The sequence below is a fragment of the Abramis brama genome (assembly GCF_963993115.1).
Source record: "Abramis brama genome assembly, chromosome: 6".
NCBI lineage: Eukaryota > Metazoa > Chordata > Actinopteri > Cypriniformes > Leuciscidae > Abramis > Abramis brama.
Genome location: NC_139968.1, coordinates 19,863,963 through 19,885,467, shown reverse-complemented (window position 1 = coordinate 19,885,467; position 21,505 = coordinate 19,863,963). Strand labels below are relative to the sequence as shown.

At 37.2% G+C, this 21,505-nt stretch overlaps 1 protein-coding gene across 2 annotated transcripts; it reads right to left on the bottom strand.

Annotated features, from left to right (window-relative positions):
- Positions 1-848: 848 nt before the first annotated feature.
- On the bottom strand, positions 849-20,702 carry atp8b3 (ATPase phospholipid transporting 8B3). Of its 2 annotated transcripts, XM_084118001.1 has the most exons (28): positions 20,495-20,702; positions 19,907-19,957; positions 19,235-19,326; positions 18,948-19,061; positions 16,414-16,512; positions 16,197-16,258; positions 15,989-16,061; positions 15,690-15,760; positions 14,932-15,023; positions 14,684-14,842; positions 14,337-14,425; positions 13,712-13,905; positions 13,405-13,613; positions 13,311-13,333; positions 13,059-13,215; positions 11,829-12,017; positions 10,399-10,511; positions 10,145-10,309; positions 9,928-10,039; positions 9,771-9,846; positions 8,094-8,214; positions 5,792-5,978; positions 5,464-5,687; positions 5,209-5,292; positions 4,884-5,108; positions 4,648-4,786; positions 3,829-3,959; positions 849-3,737 (listed from the first exon to the last, which is right to left on the bottom strand). In XM_084118001.1, exons 1-28 carry the CDS (start codon positions 20,631-20,633, stop codon positions 3,504-3,506), a joined length of 3,624 nt encoding a protein of 1,207 aa, XP_083974127.1. In that variant the 5' UTR covers positions 20,634-20,702; the 3' UTR covers positions 849-3,503. The 2 variants fall into 2 exon arrangements, 1 of the variants encoding a protein (XP_083974127.1); XR_014606839.1 differs by lacking the exons at positions 849-3,737; positions 3,829-3,959; positions 4,648-4,786 and having other exon boundaries at positions 4,972-5,108; positions 5,779-5,978.
- Positions 20,703-21,505: the final 803 nt, after the last annotated feature.

The following is a 21,505-nucleotide window of genomic DNA, read 5'->3' as shown; positions in this document are numbered from 1 at the left end:
ATTTTGACGTTAGTTTGACATAAACTGGTGTTTAAGCACTTTATAATGCCAATTTTATTTATTGTTTTTTTGCACTATCACTTAACTGGAATTATTTGGGCTAAGAGCCCTGCAAAAATGCCCAGCTTTCTTTCACATTAGGCTAGTTTCTTTAGTTTATTTGCACTGTTGGATACTCACAAAATATCTTTCAATGTTATCATTGTATTTCTGATGTCATACACCCTGATGTCACTCAAAATGCCTGAGTACTGTGCCCACATATGGCCTATTTTCATGAGCACTCATTTAAATCAAGCTATATCATAAACTTCTGACATAAGCCTACCAAAATGGACTTTATTCTAATCAACATGGTTGGCTACAACTAACATTTTACATTGATTTAGGTCAAGAACGGGTTTAAAATAAAATCCAGTTTTTGACAGTTTGGTTTTTTAAATAGCTGTAAGTGATTCAGGAGAAGAGGCCATTTTAGAAGACACATTGGACCATTTCCCTCTTATATTTCTCCCATTGGAAACCACATGGACTTGGCAGGAAGGTGTTGACAATTGATTCTGAAATACCTCAAATGTTTTGTGTAAAGTTTATGTAATTTAGATTAAACTAATGCTAATTACAATGAGTACACTAACACTGCTAAGACTAATAATAGTTAGTTTTTGAACTTGTGACTTGAAGCTTTATACTGTTAAATTGTGTTTTTGTTGGTGTTGTTGTTTGGTTCACTCATTTGCCAATTTCTTGTTTATTATTATTATTATTTTGATCGATGTTGGTACATAATTCTTTATAAAAGAAAGACATTTGAATGTTTATAATGAAAGACATGACACAAAGGAAAAGGATTTGAGAGTGAAAGAAAAAAACAGAACATTGAAAGATGACAGAAAAGAGCAAAATCACAGTACGCTGAATTTCCAATATATGCATCGTTTTTTTTCTAATGATTTCAGTTTCAGCATTAGTCAGACTTTAACTATGTTAATTTTTTTTTAAAGCTAACTAGATTGTGTTAAGTGCTCCTAGCATTAATTTAAAAAATAATGAAAAAACAAACTCCTCCCATTTAAAGTGGCGGGGACACTTTTTTTCTGCATGACTATTGTATACTGTATAGAGTAAAGCTGGATCGACCTGGACTTTGGAGGGAGTGACTAGGATGAATAGACCCCGGGGAAGTTGGAGATGGGTGGGAAGGGTGGTAAAGGTGTTGGAGGGGTCTTTGTTTTGTAGTTTTCTGTCACTGTTGTTTTTCACTGGTTGTGTGCATGTATTGTTGCAGCCCTCTCTGCCCTCCTTGTATTTCTTTTATGTATATAACTCTTTAGTGGGGCATGACCGTTTATCTTGGGCAACTGAACTTGGTCATGGACCTAATGTACACACGTCTCTTCTGAAAATGTAATCTTGTGTGCATTTGTTTACATGTGGCGTGTTTCTCGATTTGGGTTGCACACCATTTCACGCGAAACTGGAATGCTACCAGCCATTTTTTTTTGCAACAGACCCCTCCAACCAGAAATGGTCTCTCATCAACTGTAAAACAGCATCATGTACATCATGTTTCTCTCCGGGTCTGTCTGCAGATTCAACCCCCCAGTCACACTGTGCTCTTCCTCTTCTGTTACCTGTCAATCAATCAGAACCAAGTGTCTTTGTGATGGTAGAAGACAATCAAGTTTCAAAACTAGGAGAAAAAAATGGTAGAGAGAAGACAGGCTGAGAGGAGGAGAAGAAGAGAAGAGGAGAAAGGAAGGAGGAAAGAGGCTCATTGGTCAAGTAGGTGACTACTGCCCTATTTAGCTTGCTGTGGTGCTTATGATGTGCAACATTAGCTAACTTTGCAACCGCTCTTCCCTGTAGATTTGTATAGTAAAGCATAGGAAACATTCAGGTGTTTCAAGAGGTAGATTTAACTTCAATAAATTTTAGCCACCAAAAATGGACAATAAATATAAGTTCTATACTAAGCATGATGCTAACACCAACTTTAGCATCTAGCTACATTGTTCTCTCACTTAACTAACCTACTCCCACACTGCTGGACCAATTGAAAAGAGCTAGCGCCAGGCAAGTGCTAACATTTGCGCTAACAATGCTCTCTAACCACAAATCGGTCAATAAAGAGCTGCTGAGGCTGGTAGTCTTTGCACAGAGAACTATGCAAAAATACAACAAAAAGAAAAAGCCTTTACCTCAATCTTAATCAATGTTGCTGGTTCAGGCTCTTTTTCACTTCAGTCACTAGGATGATATCACCTGCACCAATTATACACTAGAAAACTTAATGTTATGTACCTGCTAAAACCATCTTAAACTAGTCTGAACTGGCTTGCTAGGATTATTAAATCTGGTTTGTTTGTTTTTTTTGTTTTTGGGTGCTTGGCAGGCTGGGAAACCAAATCGCTGATTAGATAACCTAGATAAGACAGCAAACCACCTTGAGCTGGTTTAAATTCTTTATTTTTAAAGCAGGGAATTTAGCAGTGTAGCAAATTCGCCAGATTATTATATACTGAAACACTATGTCGGGAAGAGTGAGCGCAAAATAAATAGCTCTAAATGAAAACGATTACATGCACACAAACTCTCCTTAGAGCACATCTACCCAAGCCAAAGACTGATCAAAGGGTAAAGACAATCCAAAAAAACAATCAGTGTGTGTTTCTGAAGCTGTCGCGTTGCCCTGGGTTCATGAATTTTAGCATTCTAGTTCAATGTAAACACCTAGAAACTAAGATATTGAAGGACAAAATACCTGTCCCTGTTCAAAATCTTCTGTAGAAGACTACCCAGTTTTAATATCCTGTTGAAGCTTCACATGCACACACAAACTTGTTCTCAGGCAGCTGTTAAAGGTTAAAGGGCATGTCATCATGGAGAGCCTCATTCCTCCTCCTGTCCTACAGGGGGAGCCAGAGAGCCTGTGGAGCACTTTTCATTTAGTGCAAATGGACAGGAGACAAATTGGAGTAATAACTGTTACAGGAAAAAAAAAATAACTAAAAATGGTAATATGGGTAAATTGCGTGTTTTGAAATAAAATAAAACCATTGTTGAACACATTCATGCTATTGTCTGTTTATTTATCTAGCCTGGATTTGTTTGCAGCAATAAACAAAAATAATAAATTTTCAGTTAAATAAATTTATTTGTAAAGCATTTTTTTTTTTTTGTGCAAAAATACAAGTATATTTAAAAGACCAAATATTACAAAACTAAAGATCATGGGATTTACCCAATCAACTGTTTGTCCCTATTTATGGATACAGTACTGAGACAAAAAAAACTTTTTTGCATTTTAAAACGTACAAACCCAACCCAAAACGTACAAAAGATGTAATATATCGCTATCAGTTGGATTAGGTGTATGATGGGCCTCCATTTTGGAAATGTGCCAAAAATCCTGGGTTTGTGGACCACTGACCTCTGGTTACAATATTTGCTACTGACATTTCTGTTACATTTATAGTGCATAACAAAACACACTGAAGATGCTAGCATGAAACATCACCATTCATTTCTATATGTGAACCCTGTGGAGATTCTTTCTTCAGACCATCTGCTGTAACTCTCCCGTCCTTTGGGGGCGCTGCAGAATGAAGCCCGACTCCTGTGGTGATTAACTTACCAAAGCCTTTCCCTTGGGACACCGCATAGGATGAACGACGCTGAAAGGTACCTCTCCGAAACCTTTGCAGCTCAACAGACTCATTCTTTGAACTGTGTATCTACATGTGTAAAAAGCAAAGTATGGTGAGCATAATCAATAACACAACATGTAATATATGTTATGTTAATTAGAAAAAGTAAGGATCCTACCTTATGTTTGTTGGGGTTTGTTAACACAACACCTAAAGCTCGTATGGCTATTGAGGGGAGGACAGCAATACAGGTGGTCACAAATATGGTCAGCCAAACCTCAGGGGTACTGAAAGCATTTGGTGATGCTCCTGAAAATTCAAGATTCACATATTCAGGAGTTCAACATTAAAGGATTTCTGGCTGAAATTCACTGTAAAGACTTCTTACATTCTTACATTTGCCCTCTGGTGGCCTACATGAATAAATACATCATGCAGGATTCCACATTTTGAAAACATGAGGTAGGGTTCAAAATTGTGATTTTGATATTTTATATTATAAATAATGTTAATATAGAAAAAAGTTTTAATCAGTTAAAACTGTAAAATAAATGTGTTTTATATAGCCTATATATATATATATATATAAAATGAATAAGGTTAATAATCATTACTCATATTTATATCAATTTGTTTATATATTTTTTAATGCATTTCATTTTTCTAATGTTCATTCAGTTAAGGTTATTTTGAAAATCTGTATTATTATTTTTACAAAACCTTTTGCAGTCATTTGTGATTACTGGATAAGTCATGGCAACAACTAAAATCATAGAAATATATTTTTTTGTTATTCTAAGGTCTAAAATTAAAAAAATTAAAAACAAACGATAATTAAAAATAGCTAAAATAGTTCTTCGTAATGACTGTTTTTAAAAAACAGAAAGCCTGATTAGGTGATATATAGAAAGTTTACTACATGGTTAAATGTATTTTGTCTCTTCATCTAGAGATATGCAATTTATATGAATAATTATTAATCTGCAGACATGAATACCCAGGAAAAAGTAGTCTTTAGGTGAGGCAGTGAAGAGGCGAGTGCTATGGAGAGCCAGTGTGGACAGAAAGAACACCACTAAACTAAAGATGACTGCTGCGATGTTCCACTTGGTCCAGAATTTTGTATGTAGAATAACCTAAAACCGACAAGACACGAACAAGATAATACAGTTATCACGGTCACAATTGTTTGTAACGTAAATATTGCAGCCTTTATTTATGCCGTCTATTTACCTCGACAGTGGTGGCGAGCACCACAGACGTTTCCACCGTAACGGCTAAGGTCTGAAAATCGAGAGCAGAGTACTGCAATATTCCCATAGGTATGAAGAAAATGATGATGGAGGTGTAGAGGGAGTAGAGGAGCGTGACGGCCAGAACAAAAGGATTGAAAAGCTGCTTCTTCTGTCCAATGGAGTAGATCTCCGGCCAGCACAGACAGCTCTTGGCACTCACGTCCTATCCCAGAGTCAATGTAAACAGACAGACTGACAGATGAACCAATCAACTTTTGGATTTGTTGTGAATGATTGGTCAAAATGCTCTGTATTTGGGTTACCTGTTCAAAAAAACCCACGCATTGTATAGGCAGAGACGTGTACATTGTTGAGTAGAGGCTAATAAACCAGCTCTCGTACATGGGCTGGAAAAAGAGAGCAGAAAATGCACCAAAAAAAGCTGCTGATGTAATTTATTATCAGATAAATGTTGCATGTTGATTTTATCTCAAACAGATCTCAGTTTGACTGTAATAGCAAAGTGCGGTTGGGGTTGGTGGGTGTAAAGTGGATTAAGTGACCTAGTTGCTCTATACCTGGGCACTGAAGCCATTGTAGAAACTGTACCAGACGTGAACTAGAGCAAAAGCAGTGGTTTTGTAGAGGAAATAGCGCAGAAGGATGCAGATGCGATAGTAGGACCAGTGCCCGTGCACCAGCAGCAGCCTGCGGAGGAAGCTGAACTGCGCCAGAGCGAAATCTGCATTCTGCACCGCCTGACTTCCCTCCACGCCGCAAAGACCCACGCCAATATGTGCCGCTAGTCAATATCGGAGATTTTTATTTATTAGCAATGTGCAAGTTTGATTTATTTAGCCAAATAACAAATGATGATGCATTAAAATAGTTACTGTTTTTTCTCACTCTTGATCATGTTCACGTCATTGGCACCATCTCCTATTGCCATGGTAATCGAAGTCGAATGTTTCCTGACCATTTCGACCACTTCGGCCTTTTGTGCCGGTGTCACACGGCAGCAGAGCACAGATTGGCACTGATCAGAGAGAGCTACAAACTTCGCCCCCCATTCTTCCGTTTGGGTCAATTCTGCCTGTAATGTACAGAAAGTAGATAGTAAGACATATTGTGAGATATTATTACAATTTAAAATAACTGTTTTCTATGGTAATATATTTTAAAATGTAATTTATTCCTGTGATGGCAAAGCTGAATTTTCAGCATCATTACTCCAGTCTTCAGTGTCACATGATCCTTCAGAAATCATTCTAATATGCTTATTTGCTGCTCAAGAAACATTTCATATTTGGATTCTTTGATGAATAGAAATCTACTAAAGTCTTCTATTTAGTCTTTTTGTGACACTTTTGATCAATTTAATATGGAAGCTTGTTTTCACCACAGAATAAAAAATTGAAAAAAGGTAATTGCGACTTTTTATCTGTCCTTCGGATGAGACGTTAAACTGAGGTCAAAAAGAAAAGAAATCCCAGATTTGCCCATTGGCCTCTGTCCATCATGGCCTCCTAATCATCCCCATATACTGATTGGCTTCATCACTGTCTCCTCTCCACCAATAAGCTTGTGTGTGGTGGGCGTTCTGGCGCAATATGGCTGCCGTTGCATCATCCAGGTGGATGCTGCACATTGGTGGTGGTTGAGGAGATTCCCCCTTCTATGTAAAGCACTTTTAGTGCAGAGAAAAGCGCTATATAAATGTAATGAATTATTATTATTATCTCACAATTCTGACTTTTTTTCTCGCAATTGAGAGTTTACATCTCACAATTCTGACTTCGTTTTTCACAGTTGTGTGATATAAATTCGCAATTGCGAGACAAAGTTGGAATTGCATAATATAAAGTCGCAATTGCGAGACAAAGTCAGAATTGCGTAAATATAAAGTCGCAATTGCGAGACAAAGTCAGAATTGCGTAATATAAAGTCGCAATTGCGAGTTATAGTCAGAATTGCGTGATATAAGGTCGCAATTTCGAGACAGTCAAAATTGCGTGATATAAAGTTGCAATTGCGAGACAAAGTCAGAATTGCGTGATATAAAGTCATAATTTCGAGACAAAGTCAGAATTGCGTGATATAAAGTCGGAATTGTGAGTTATAAAGTCAGAATTGCGTGATATAAAGTCGGAATTGTGAGTTATAAAGTCAGAATTGTGTGATATAAGGTCGCAATTGCGAGACAAAGTCAGAATTGCGTAATATAAAGTCGCAAGTGCGAGGCAAAGTCGGAATTGCATGATATAAAATCGCGGTTGCAAGACAAAGCCAGAATTGCTTAATATAAAGTCGTAATTGCGAGACAAAGTCAGAATTGCGTGATATAAAGTCGCAATTGCGAGTTATAAAGTCAGAATTGCGTGATATAAGGTCGCAATTTCGAGACAGTCAAAATTGCGTGATATAAAGTTGCAGTTGCGAGACAAAGTCAGAATTGCATGATATAAGGTCGCAATTTCGAGACCAAGTCAAAGTTGTGTGATATAAAGTCGCAATTGCGAGTTATAAAGTCAGAATTGCGTGATATAAGGTCGCAATTTCGAGACAGTCAAAATTGCGTGATATAAAGTTGCAATTGCGAGACAAAGTCAGAATTGCGTAATATAAAGTCGCAATTGCGAGACAAAGTCAGAATTGCGTGATATAAAGTCATAATTGTGAGTTATAAAGTCATAATTGCGTGATATAAGGTCACAATTTCGAGACAAAATCAGAATTGTGTGATATAAAGTCGGAATTGTGAGTTATAAAGTCAGAATTGCGTGATATAAAGTCAGAATTGTGAGTTATAAAGTCAGAATTGCGTGATATAAGGTCGCAATTTCAAGACCAAGTCAAAATTGCGTGATATAAGGTAGCAATTGAGACAAAGTCAGATTTGCGTGATATAAAGTTGCAATTGCGAGACAAAGTCGGAATTGCATGATATAAAATCGCGGTTGCAAGACAAAGCCAGAATTGCGTAATATAAAGTCGCGAGTGCGAGGCAAAGTCGGAATTGCATGATTTAAAGTCGCAATTACCTTTTTTATTTTTTATTCAGTGGTGGAAACAAGCTTCCATAATTTGACGCATTCTTGCTGAACAAAAGTATTAATTTCTCTCTTAAGTGTTAATTTTTATCTCACTGACCCTAAACCTTTAAACAGTCGTGATATTTTTTATTTATTTATAAATAAAACCAGCTCACCAGTTCAGGACCCGAGATGACAAGCGCAGCTTTGCTCTTCTCTGCTCTCCTGTCTGTGGTCCAAACCTCTGTCTCTTTAGACATGAGACGAACATCTGGAGAAGGAGACTCTAGAAGCTGCCTGCAGATATTGACAACAGTCATGTTGTCTTATATTACATGTGTATGTGTATCTTTGTAACACTGTGCATATTCTAACCAGGTGCGATGCAACAAATTTCCAGCATCAAGTATTCTGTCCTCACAATATCACAGCCAATCAGAACATATTCAATGCTTAATATTGAATATTCAATGCTGTCTAAGCTATATTGGCTGCATCCAAAGAAATGTCACGTGACGTGACAAAAATAGAAACCAATTAAAATGGCCAATTGTTTGTGAATCAGCTTGCATACTTCTACAATGCTTAACTGGTGACAGGTAGCACACACACTTTGAGGCTGTAGTATTCATTAAACAATTGGCGAAAAGTTCCAGGATGACTTTCTACTTCCACCAATATTCTGAAGCGCACATCCAGAAAACAATTTACTATCAAACAGGGTTAGTGAAAGGCAGTGAATTGAGACAAATAACGCTGGTTGGTCACATAACAATGAAAACATGGTGAATGTTGTAGGTCCGGATGAAATCTACAGAAATGATGGGTCATGAAATTGTGTCATTATCTCAGACCCCCTTCTCACGTACTGTTTACATGCAAGTTTTAGCATTTTGCTAAATGTATTAGCCTACCTTTTAAATTCAACTTTTAGAGTCAAGCATTTAAAAAGCTATTGCTAACAATTACAATGAAAAAATAATAACAATAGTTGTTATTTTTGTTGTTTAATATTTAAATTTAATTTAAGGTTATTTCATTTTAATTGTTAATTATTTATTGTTAATAATTATTTGTATTTGTTAATACATATTTTATTGCTAATTTTTAATTATTGTTATTATTATTATTATTATTATTACACATTTTTTAAATAATATAATTATATATTTAAAAAGCTATTGCAATTTTGGAGGAAACAATAACAATAGTTGTTATTTTTTATGTTTAATATTTAATTTTTTATTTATTGTTAAAATATTTAATTTGTAAAATAAATAAAATAATAAAATAATAAAATAAAAATAAAATAAAATAAATGTAAAATCCTTTTTTATTATTATTATTGTTATTTTTCTTACTAATTATTTAAATAGTATAATTATACATAAAAAAAGCTATTGCAATTTTGGAGGAAATAATAACAATAGCTGTTGTTATTTTTGTTGTTTAATATTTAATTTTAATTTAATGTTATTTAATTTTAATTTTTAATTATTTATTGTTAAATTTCTTTGTTAATAAATATTTTATTGTTGATTTTTAATTATTATTATTGTTATTATTCTTACAATTATACATTTAATTATTAATTTTATTAATACAATTATTTATTAATAATACAATTACATTTTTATTATTTTATTAATTAATATTATTATACACGTATATATATAAAATAAAAAAAATTAACATACCATTTAAAAAAAATTATGATGTGGACCAAACTAATACAAATTTAGCTTACCATTTAGTTTGGCTAGTTTGCAAATTGTGATGCAGCATTTTGAATTGTCACAGCCACAGCTAATTAAGACAAAAGCTCAGATTAGCATAATAGGAACGTTTCTGACCTAAGCTCCTCCCCTTCAATCAGGATTGTGTCTGGATCCATCAGTTTGCACGCGTATCCCACATTCACAGCCGTTTCTGTTGAAAAGAAGTAGCAGACAACATTCATTTATTTTAATTTCGCTTCTTCAAACCAACTTATATGCTAAAACACAGCACCTGTTTTGTCTCCCGTCAGCACCCACACCTTCACCCCCGCCCTCCGCAGGGAGGCGATGGTCTCGGGTACACCTTCCTGGAGACGATCCTCAATAGCCGTCACACCCAGCAGCTACACAAACAGGATTGTTTTATAACACAATGCTAAACCATTTGATCATTTGCCTTAAGGTGACTCCAGAGACTGATTTGTTTCATAATAACTCCCTTTGAGTACCGTTAAGTCTTTTTCCATTTGATCATATATGTCTTCGAGCGCAGTGTCCTGGTTACCCGTCGCTGTGCCCGCCTGACTGAGGGCGCGGCTCCACTCCGTCCACAGGGTTTCGGGAACAGAGCGCACCGCCACACACAGAGTCCTCAGACAACCCTGAGCAAACAGCTGACAACCGCACACACATCCAAACACATGAACAACTGCGTCGTACCTCAGCTCTTACTCTACCATGTTTCCTCTTAAAGGCGCCTCACCTCTAGAGCTCTCTCGGTACTCTCCTGAAGTAGCCAGTCCCCCTGAAGCCTCTCCAGAATGACCATATCTGCACCTTTACAGTACAGCTTCAACCGTCCTCCAGGGTCCCGCACTACACACACACACCCATACAGTTAAGCCCAAAGTATACTTTGATTCTTATGCGTACGCTAGGGTATGTGTACAGCGTGCATCATGTAAATTTCGTCATCAGCGCGGATCGTCATCCACCCGTACTGTACGCTCAGCTTGCATATGTGCCGTGAATTTTTTGCCTCAAATTAGTTTGTCCACACACTCTCATGGAAATTCGTAACCTTTTTACGTTTTTGCAAATTGGCGGCAAATTCGTACAATCTCACTGGTATGTTTTCGTATGATCTGCAATCACACCACTGATGGTTAGGTTTAGGAGTGGATCTTCATTCTCATATGAATCACATCGAACAAATTAATACGAAATTGCCAACTCGTAAAATAGTTATGCGTTCTCATGAAGTTTGGTTGCGACAGCAACAATATAGCCTTGCATTAAGGAGCACTAGAGTGAGGGGGTTAAGAAAAACATGCAACTCCAGCTTAAAGGAACACTCCACCGTTTTTTGAAATAGGGCTTATTCACCTTCTTTCCTACATTTAGATAGGTGGGCAAATGCATTTTTGTCTCAGTGAATGCATTGTTTTAGTTTGACAGGGTCGGCGCTAGCTTAGCTTAGCATAATGAATGGAATCCTTTGTTGCCAGCTAGCATGTTCTGAGTAAAAGTGATATAAATAATAAAAAAACCCACCTAATTACTTCTTGTGGCCTGCGTATTCACATTTTTATCGCTAATACCCTCTGGAGAGAAATAGCTCAGACACTGGACACAAATTAATCTTTCTAGTGCGCATTTGTTCAGCGGACGCCATCAAATGGAGTATACTTTGAAAGATAACACGTTCGGCTGAACGTGAAAGCTAAGAGTTCACGTCATAACTGAAGTATACTTTGGGTTGTAACTTCATCATTTTGAAATCTGACAAAATGCAAATGGAAGTTTTAAAAATGTTTGCAGATAAAATGAAAGACAGCAGATTCCAATCAATGTTGTTTTGGACCCCACTGACTTCTTCAGAATATTTTATTGTTTGGAATGACATTTTAATTTATTGGTGAACTATCCCTTTAAAGGTTCGTCATATAAGTGATCGAGTCTCTTCAGAAAATTTGGACTAAACCGCTCAATTCATATGGATTAGTTTTACGATCTCTTCAGTTGCGTAGTTGCGTAGGGACAGAAAGCTCTCAGATTTCATTAAAAAGATCTTCATTTGTGTTCTGAAGATGAACGATAGTCTTATGGGTTTGGAACGACATGAGGGTGAGTGAATGATGACAGAATTAAAATGGGTGAACTAACCCTTTAAGGGCAGTTGTTGAAACTCACCCAGCACTGACATGCGTCTCCTCTTGCTGGTGAAGTCCAGGATGGCCAGGAGCTGATAGTTTCGCGTGAGGCCCATCTCGCTGATGGTGAGAGTCTCTCGTGTGCGAGACAGAAACACCCAGCCGAGCTCGCGCGCTGCACAGACCAGAGCTTCTTCATCTGGAGAGGCAGCCTGGTAATGAGGTAACCCTGTATTCATAAAACACAATTTACCTTTTTACATGTCTTTCTATTTTAAGATTGTTTCAGTGCAATATTCCATCTGGCATCTGTTCATCCCTAATGAACATCATAAAGCATCAAAAAGGTGTAGGCACCTATTGTATTTGTTCATTTTATTCTTATTCTGACTGGTTTATGGTAAAAAAGGAAGGTCTGAACTTCAGTATGAGCAGTTTTGAATAGCGCCTCGACAGCTTAAAAGTTACACTACTGTTCAAAAGTTTGGGGTCAGTACGATTTGTTTTTTAAGAAATTAATACTTTTATTCAACAAGGACACATTAAATCGATTAAAAGTGACAGTCAAGACTTTTTTAATGTTACAAAACATTTCTATTTTAAATACATGCTGTTCTTTTGAACTTTCCATTCATCAAAGAATCCTGAAAAAAAGGCATTACGGTTTCCACAAAAATATTAAATCGTTTTCAACATTGAAGCATTCAACATCTTGAGCAGCAAATCAGCATTTTAGAGTGATTTCTAAAGGATCATGTGACACTGAAGACTGGAGTAATGATGCTGCAAATTTAGCTTTCACATCACAGGAATAAATGACATTTTCAAATATATTCAGTTATTTTAAATTGTAATAATATTTCACAATATTACTATTTTTACTGTATTTTTTAAAATGCTGTCTTGATGAGCATAAGAGATTTCCTTTAAAAAACATTTTAAAAAAGGCACCGACCCCAAACGTTCAAACAGAAATCAATGTTTTTGCTGACAATCTGCATGGTCAATAACCAATTTTTTAGACCAAACAGGAAAAGGGGGGTTTTGAACATGTGATTCTTCTGCACTGGGAGTAATGTCCTGTTGATCAATGTTAACTTTGGGGCCCCCTGGTGGCCAATAGTCATATATTCTAGTAAAATCTATTGTATTGCTGCCCTGTAATTATATCTTGCAGCTATATTTTAATAATTCCATCTTCCTTACCTCTAGCAAATACAATGTTGTGATAAATTGTGATAATGGCAGAATAAGTGGCATTTCTACCAACCATCCCTCCACTCGCTCATGACAGTGTGACAAAGGGCCAGAGCGGTGAAGAACTCTTGGCACTCAGGGCTGCTCCGTTCACGCAGCTTGTCCACCAATCGCTGGTCGGAAAACTTCATTCCACCACAGGAAAACCGGTTCCAGCTAAAGTCTAGTGGCTTGATATAGAAATAAAATAGCTTTAGAAATAAAAGCGGGATGTGTTCTGGGACAGTAGATTAAAACAGGAATAAATTAATCTCTTAAATCCTACCTTGAATTCCCCTGCCATGTCACCTGAACAAACAGACAGATGTCATTATTGATGTTTTAAAATATAGAGGAGAGTGTCAAAGAAATTGACGGACCGTAAATGTGTCCGGCGATGAAGCACTGACGAAAGAGCAGACGGTTTTGCGTGAGAGTGCCGGTTTTGTCGCTGAGCAGGTGGCCCACCTGACCCAATTCCTCATTCAGGGTGGTTGTGCGGGCCTGAGCGGGGCTGTCATTGTCCTCCCAGTACATCTCAATATCCCGGCCAATCAGGAAACAGTGCACCACGTGGATCACTTCAAATCTGGTGTGGGACAACAAATCAGTGAGCAAAATATTCAGAGATAAAAGGATCTAAATCTCAAAAGAAGGCATCATGAGAATATGGAGAGCCACTGTTACGTTATATAGAGAGATATGGGCATAGAAGGACTAAGCAAAATGATGTAGCCCCAGAAGGAGAGGAAGCCCAGGTAGGCAGGCGAGGAGTCACGCTGCAAGACAGACACAACTTCGTACTGAGGGGAAACCCTGTACTCAAATAACCCCGCGCCCACAGCGAGGAGGAGAGCCGTCGTCAGCATGAAGAGCAGAATCTGAAACATGAGATATAGATATATATGAGATATAAATAATATTAGTTTGTCAACTTCAGGTGGTCAATATACTAAAAACATACATAAAATACAAATTTGCATTTTTGTTATCAACATTTGAGACGTGTAACCCCTAAATTATGTGTTTTTAATTTAATTTAAATTTTAATTATGTGTTTTGATTATTTAATTGTCTTCCCACTTATATTTTTGGTAAATTAGGTTAAGTATTTCTTACCACAATTAATCAAATAACTGATTATGTGCAAATATGATATGATATTTACATATGGTTACATATTTTAATGGTTTTATATAAAGAAGGTCAAGCAAGCTACTGGTCATGCTAGGTCAATTTTATGTTAGATAATAGTTGATATAGTATCTATATCAACTAAGAGTTACGTATGAAGTTTCTTCCTCTCTCTTACCACCAACACCGTTTTGTTTAGTAATATTTCCACCCGTGTTTTCTTCAGTTTCAGACTGCCACAGTTTTGCAGAATTTTACTATCCGAGCCTGTTGAGGTCAAATAACTCCATTTAATTTTTAATTTGTCTCAGGCCATTTCTACAGAACCCCTCAAGGGGCATGGTGATGCATTTTTGCAAGTTTCTCAGGGCAAATGGAAAATGTTGGCGAGAGAATGCGAAAGCATTGACGTATTAACACATTTTTCCTCCCTTCTCATTTTTTTCCATCAACATGTCCATTTAGGGGCTCCGTGCATTTCAACCAGCTGTCAGCATTCACCTTAATAGCACAGATTTGACTTGCCTGTGTATATAGCCAGTCCATACGCTGTGTCTGTGTTTCGCAGTACAGTTCCTCGGAGGAGCAGGTGGTCTGTGTCCAGAAGGTGGCGCTCTCCTTTCCAATGCAACTCACCTTTGAAAGAATGCAGATTACCATTTGGTTCCTCACACCACACAATACCTGAGGTATAAAAGAGGGAGAGCGAAAGCTTATCTTTTGGTCACTACGAATGAATGGCTCCAATGTTTGCCCAAAGAGTCCATACAAACCATCAAAAGACCCCAGGTTTTGCTTAGCTGACTCTCCATTCAGCTCAGCATGAGTTACAGTCAGAGCCTGGCGAAACTTCAAGTTGGTTTCTCTGCAAACAGACGAATAATACAGTGAAAACTATTTTCCACAACATTGTATGTTTGAGGGTTTTTTTTTCACCATAATAATCAAGTTCATAAAAAACAAGTTTATAGAACTGCTTTGGCTATCCCAGTGACCATTTGTTTATCTTTTTTTGTGTGTGATGTCATTCTAAATAGGTTAGCCCGAATAGCATAATAATACCGTGAAGCCATGGTACATTAACTTCAGAGCTAATTTTCCACAACATGGTATATTTGAGTTTTTTTTCACCATAATATACTCATAAGAAACAACAGTTTATAGAACTGCTTTGAATATCACAGTAACCATTTATTTATCATTTCTGTGTAAGATGTCATTCTGAGTAGTTTAGCCCAAACAGCAGGGAAAATAAATGCTAGTTTTTCACAATACCATGAAAAATAAATGCTAGTTAGCATTTGTGCTAATTTTCCACAACTTGTATATTACTACATGGTATATTTGAGGGTTTATTTCACCATAATAATCAAATTCATAAAAAACAAGTTTATAGAACTGCTTTGAATATCACAGTGACCATTTGTTTATCATTTTTGTGTGTGATATCATTCTGAGTATAGTTTAGCAGTTAGCTTTTAGCTGCCGTGAGAAGTTCTGGCGTCTGTCCAGGGTGAGATACGCTTCTTACCCATCAATGTCTGCCGTTTCTACATAGCAAAGGCTGTGTGGCTCAGTGCTGCACAAGAGTAGCAGATCTGCCTGAAATAAACAACAGGAGAAACTTTATGGGCGTCAAACGTAGTCAACCTGAAGGTAGGAAATGACTTGATCTATCCACTACAAATCAATTTGAGACAAAAAATGTTTTGGTATTAATTTGTGTGTAGTGCAAAGAAATTAAAAATTTAAACATGACAATATTTAAGTGTCCAGATACTTTTTTGGGGCTGCTGTAGCTGGGTTAGAAACACAGATGCACACACTCACAGGTATGACCTTGTCCTTATGAATCCGGAGAATGTCACCAACACGTACATCTTTCCACTTAACAGTTTCGAAGCTGGAAAGGAGATATTCAAGAGAGGAAGACTTTTGAAGCGAAAGATTCTCTGTAAATCTAAACTCGGATGATGATGTGTTTGTTTTGCTTCTGAGGAGCTTTGGTCTCAACTATCTCCAGGCCAGTATTACTTACCCCTCAGGAGTGAGAATGTCACACGGGCGCTGGTTAATTTGCACGTCACTTCGTCGTCGCCCCTGAGAGGCATAGGAGCAGAGGGAGCATTATGCATAGACGTGGGAGTAATGGGAAAATGGCTGAAAACTGAGCTACTACTGGTCTCCAAACTTCTATATTAGTGAAAGTAGTTTAAAAGTATCGGTTGAGAGAATGACAAGAATGATAGACTCACCACATCGGTAGCCAGATCTTTAAATCCACGCACAAGCAAAACAAACAGCAAAGGAAGCATTGTGCTGTACCAAGGGATGGTTGCAATTATAGGAACACACTATAAATGAAACCAAAGATGTACAAAACAGCTTAAATTTTCACTTAAATTAGGAAACTTTTTGAAAATTATGGATTTATATATAATTATAAACAATGTATTGTTATTAGATGTATATATATTTACATACATATACAGTGAGGAAAATAAGTATTTGAACACCCTGCTATTTTGCAAGTTCTCCCACTTGGAAATCATGGAGGGGTCTGAAATTGTCATTGTAGGTGCATGTCCATTGTGAGAGACATAATCTAAAAAAAAAATATCCAGAAATCACAATGTATGATTTTTTAACTATTTATTTGTATGATACAGCTGCAAATAAGTATTTGAACACCTGTCTATCAGCTAGAATTCTGACCCTCAAAGACCTGTTAGTCTGCCTTTAAAATGTCCACCTCCACTCCATTTATTATCCTAAATTAGATGCACCTGTTTGAGGTCGTTAGCTGCATAAAGACACCTGTCCACCCCATACAATCAGTAAGAATCCAACTACTAACATGGCCAAGACCAAAGAGCTGTCCAAAGACACTAGAGACAAAATTGTACACCTCCACAAGGCTGGAAAGGGCTACGGGGAAATTGCCAAGCAGCTTGGTGAGAAAAGGTCCACTGTTGGAGCAATCATTAGAAAATGGAAGAAGCTAAACATGTCTGTCAATCTCCCTCGGACTGGGGCTCCATGCAAGATCTCACCTCGTGGGGTCTCAATGATCCTAAGAAAGGTGAGAAATCAGCCCAGAACTACACGGGAGGAGCTGGTCAATGACCTGAAAAGAGCTGGGACCACCGTTTCCAAGGTTACTGTTGGTAATACACTAAGACGTCATGGTTTGAAATCATGCATGGCACGGAAGGTTCCCCTGCTTAAACCAGCACATGTCAAGGCCCGTCTTAAGTTTGCCAATGACCATTTGGATGATCCAGAGGAGTCATGGGAGAAAGTCATGTGGTCAGATGAGACCAAAATAGAACTTTTTGGTCATAATTCCACTAAACGTGTTTGGAGGAAGAAGAATGATGAGTACCATCCCAAGAACACCATCCCTACTGTGAAGCATGGGGGTGGTAGCATCATGCTTTGGGGGTGTTTTTCTGCACATGGGACAGGGCGACTGCACTGTATTAAGGAGAGGATGACCGGGGCCATGTATTGCGAGATTTTGGGGAACAACCTCCTTCCCTCAGTTAGAGCATTGAAGACGGGTCGAGGCTGGGTCTTCCAACATGACAATGACCCGAAGCACACAGCCAGGATAACCAAGGAGTGGCTCTGTAAGAAGCATATCAAGGTTCTGGCGTGGCCTAGCCAGTCTCCAGACCTAAACCCAATAGAGAATCTTTGGAGGGAGCTCAAACTCCGTGTTTCTCAGCGACAGCCCAGAAACCTGACTGATCTAGAGAAGATCTGTGTGGAGGAGTGGGCCAAAATCCCTCCTGCAGTGTGTGCAAACCTGGTGAAAAACTACAGGAAACGTTTGACCTCTGTAATTGCAAACAAAGGCTACTGTACCAAATATTAACATTGATTTTCTCAGGTGTTCAAATACTTATTTGCAGCTGTATCATACAAATAAATAGTTAAAAAATCATACATTGTGATTTCTGGATTTTTTTTTTTTTTAGATTATGTCTCTCACAGTGGACATGCACCTACGATGACAATTTCAGACCCCTCCATGATTTCTAAGTGGGAGAACTTGCAAAATAGCAGGGTGTTCAAATACTTATTTTCCTCACTGTACATATATATATATATATATGTATGTATGTATGTATGTATGTGCGTGTATGAATATAAATTGTATACAATATATAATTTGTTATCTTTAGCCTTGAATTTTATATTACATTTTAAAACAAAGAAACACAATAATGTAAAATGAATAAGGAATATTTAATATCCAGCACTCCATGAAGAACTGTTGCTCTGTTATATTATATATATACATACATACTCACAGGGCTTACAAAAATCTTCATAAAATATACTTTGAGGCGTATGAAGCTAATCCATCACACCATTTCCAATACAGACTTAAATAGGGTCAAGAATAAAGGATATAATAGCCAATGTTAAAGCTGTCAAGTACTCCAAGATTTATGAATTGAAACTCAAATATTTACTCTTTACAAATTAAGTGATCTTTATGCTTTCTCATTTATCTAATTTATTGTAAGAAAGGGTGAATGCCATTTTCAGCCATGACTATGTAATTTTGTCTTTTTCAAACAGCAGGTGTTTTCGACTCAATATTTGCAAAAGAGCATGCGTCATTCATCATTTCATCATGAACTCGAGCGGCCACCTTGAACTATTCTATAGTATTTACAAGGGGGGAAAATGTGCTAGTCAAATATTCCTCATGGGCTTGGTATTTAAACTTAAATTAGCTCCATGAATCTTTGTATCACAGAAAAACTCCACAAACCTGCAAAACCACAATAAGTAGGAAGAAAAGATTCGCCGCTCGTTGGAACTGTTCGTACAGGTTAAGGGGCAAAAAGGTCAGAGGGGTGTATTTGTAGCTCCGTACCACATTGTCCTGGCAACAAAACCCATTAGGAACATGTCAAGTAATGAATAAAACTTGCTTTCAAACCAGCTGAAAACATCAACATATGAAGCAGAAGGCAGCCCAAAGGTATCAAATGTTGTTTAACGCTTCCATAACTACTTCTCCCTAGCCAATATGAATCAAAAAGGTTTCTCACGTACAGCGTAACGCCCCCAGCGGAAACAGAGGAAAGATTTGCGGCGACAGGACTGATGAAAATGACGCCCGTTTGCCCGCACCTCCCAACTGACTCCTGAGGGGTTCAAGTAAAGAAAAGATGATTGAACATCACATCATCCAAAACATTCAATGTTAGAAAGCAATAATTGGACATTTTTTACACTAAAATGTGGGTAATATAAAAAGCATGCATGTAATACATAATTTCCTGAAGTGGTTTACTGATTGTGATTTCTGTTATAATTATTGTAGCATGCAATGTGTACATTGTTTTACATTTCATAACAGTAGCATTCATAAAGACAAATACAAAGATAATTTAGGGGGAAAACACATGGGAATCTTTTTTTTTTTTTTTAAACATGCTTCTCACCTCCATCAGAGGTATTAAATATCATTTAATTATATTTCCAAGCTGGAAAAAATAAAGTCTTCCCACAACATATTCTGAGGTTTGTAGAAACGCTCAGATGTTGGTCTGTCTTAACTCTTGCCATTTGGCAAGATAAATCTAAAATAAAATTTTGAATGCGGAGGATATTTATACCATTATATTTTATAGAATAACTCATCCTTTCTGTTCATTTTGGACAAGCTGAATAAGAGCATATAAAGGCTTGTGAATGTGTAATAAAATGTCAGTAATAACCAACCTCTCTCAGTCTTGCTACCGGCCATGATGGAGTAATACACAGAGATTGAGACTGTTGTGGAGAAGAAGGATGAAAACCATATTAACAGAGGTCAGTTTGACAGTGGCCAGTATCTCAGGCACTTGCATAAAATCTGTTATTCATTAGACTGTTGCCATGCTTACCTGGGACAAATAGACAGTAAGAGTCATCAAACAACTAGCACATTATATAGGTTATAATATATATAATATATGTTATAATATATAATTTAGTAGTATTTTAAAAAAAAATAAAAAAAATTGTAAGTACATTTTATTTAATAATTATATATATATATATACACTGTATATACAGTACTATTTAATACCTGGTGCATAAAATAATACTGGATTATATGATAAATGCACACATGATGAAATATGAACAGATTCAGAAGCATGTGAACACTGAGGAATATCAAATTTAGCATCACCTGTCCCATTCCTGTCTTTAGGAACGGGAATATATTCCATCCAGAAATAAAGACACAGTAACACTCATGTCTGATTAGTCAAACTAAGTGCTAAACTGTGAACACTGGGGAGTTTCACCCACAAAACACCTCACCTGCTAAATGTTTTTGTTCCTTGATCACAGATCCCAAAGGGCTCACATTCCACGCTCTTCTCCCCAGCGTCTCATCCAGGTAGCAGATCAAGTAAATCACAGTTCCAGGTGTTCCTCGCGCCAAACAAACCTCATGCATACATGTTAGCGCATTTGTTGAATCATGTCTTTTTCGCTCCTCTGTTTATCTCTAGTGTTGTATTTGGGAATAAACTCCTCTCAAACCTCCTTCTCTCCTGCTCTATCTCCTCCCTCTCCATATCTCCTCCCTCTCAAATGCACGACTGGGGAATTTGTGCAAATGCGCTCCACCAGGTAAAGGAGGGGGCTGGAACTCGATATGCACTATCCAGCAGCACAGGTGGGAAAAGAAGCGGAGAGAATAAAAGACGGGAATAATGTAGGCCTAACATAAAAAGTTGGGAAAGGAAAAGAAAAAAGCAATAAGACTTAAGTTTTTCGTAAAATGAATTGTAAAACTACCGCCGAAACTTTTTACGCTCTCAATAGATCCCTTGGGATCTTATTGCCGCAACTAGTGTTGTAAATATTGCGTTTTGGGGGGAGACAAGACCCCAAAAGCTCTTCAAATAACATTTTGGACGCGGATAATATATTCGAGTTGTATAGCCTAATCTTGCTTGCTAGAATAAAGTTCCCTGCAACGTTCAAAACAATCGGCCTAGCAACAAGAATGTGTCGATCTCCGAATGTGAATGAACTGACTCTGAATTTTAATATTGCTTCTTATATGAACATCCTTTTTCAAATACAAGGTCAATATTGATTTTCACTAACGACAAAACAAAAAAATTATCCGTGAATTTATATGGAACTAAGCTTTAGGAGCTTTCAATCTTTACTCTCCTCCCTGTTACGTTGCATTCGGAGATCGACTAGGGGAGACCGGGTATGTAACACTTTTTGCTTCAGTAACTATAACTCACTGAATTTTGTAGCTAGAGTTCTCAAAATTTTATACAAAGTACCCACATGTGTTCACTACAAATA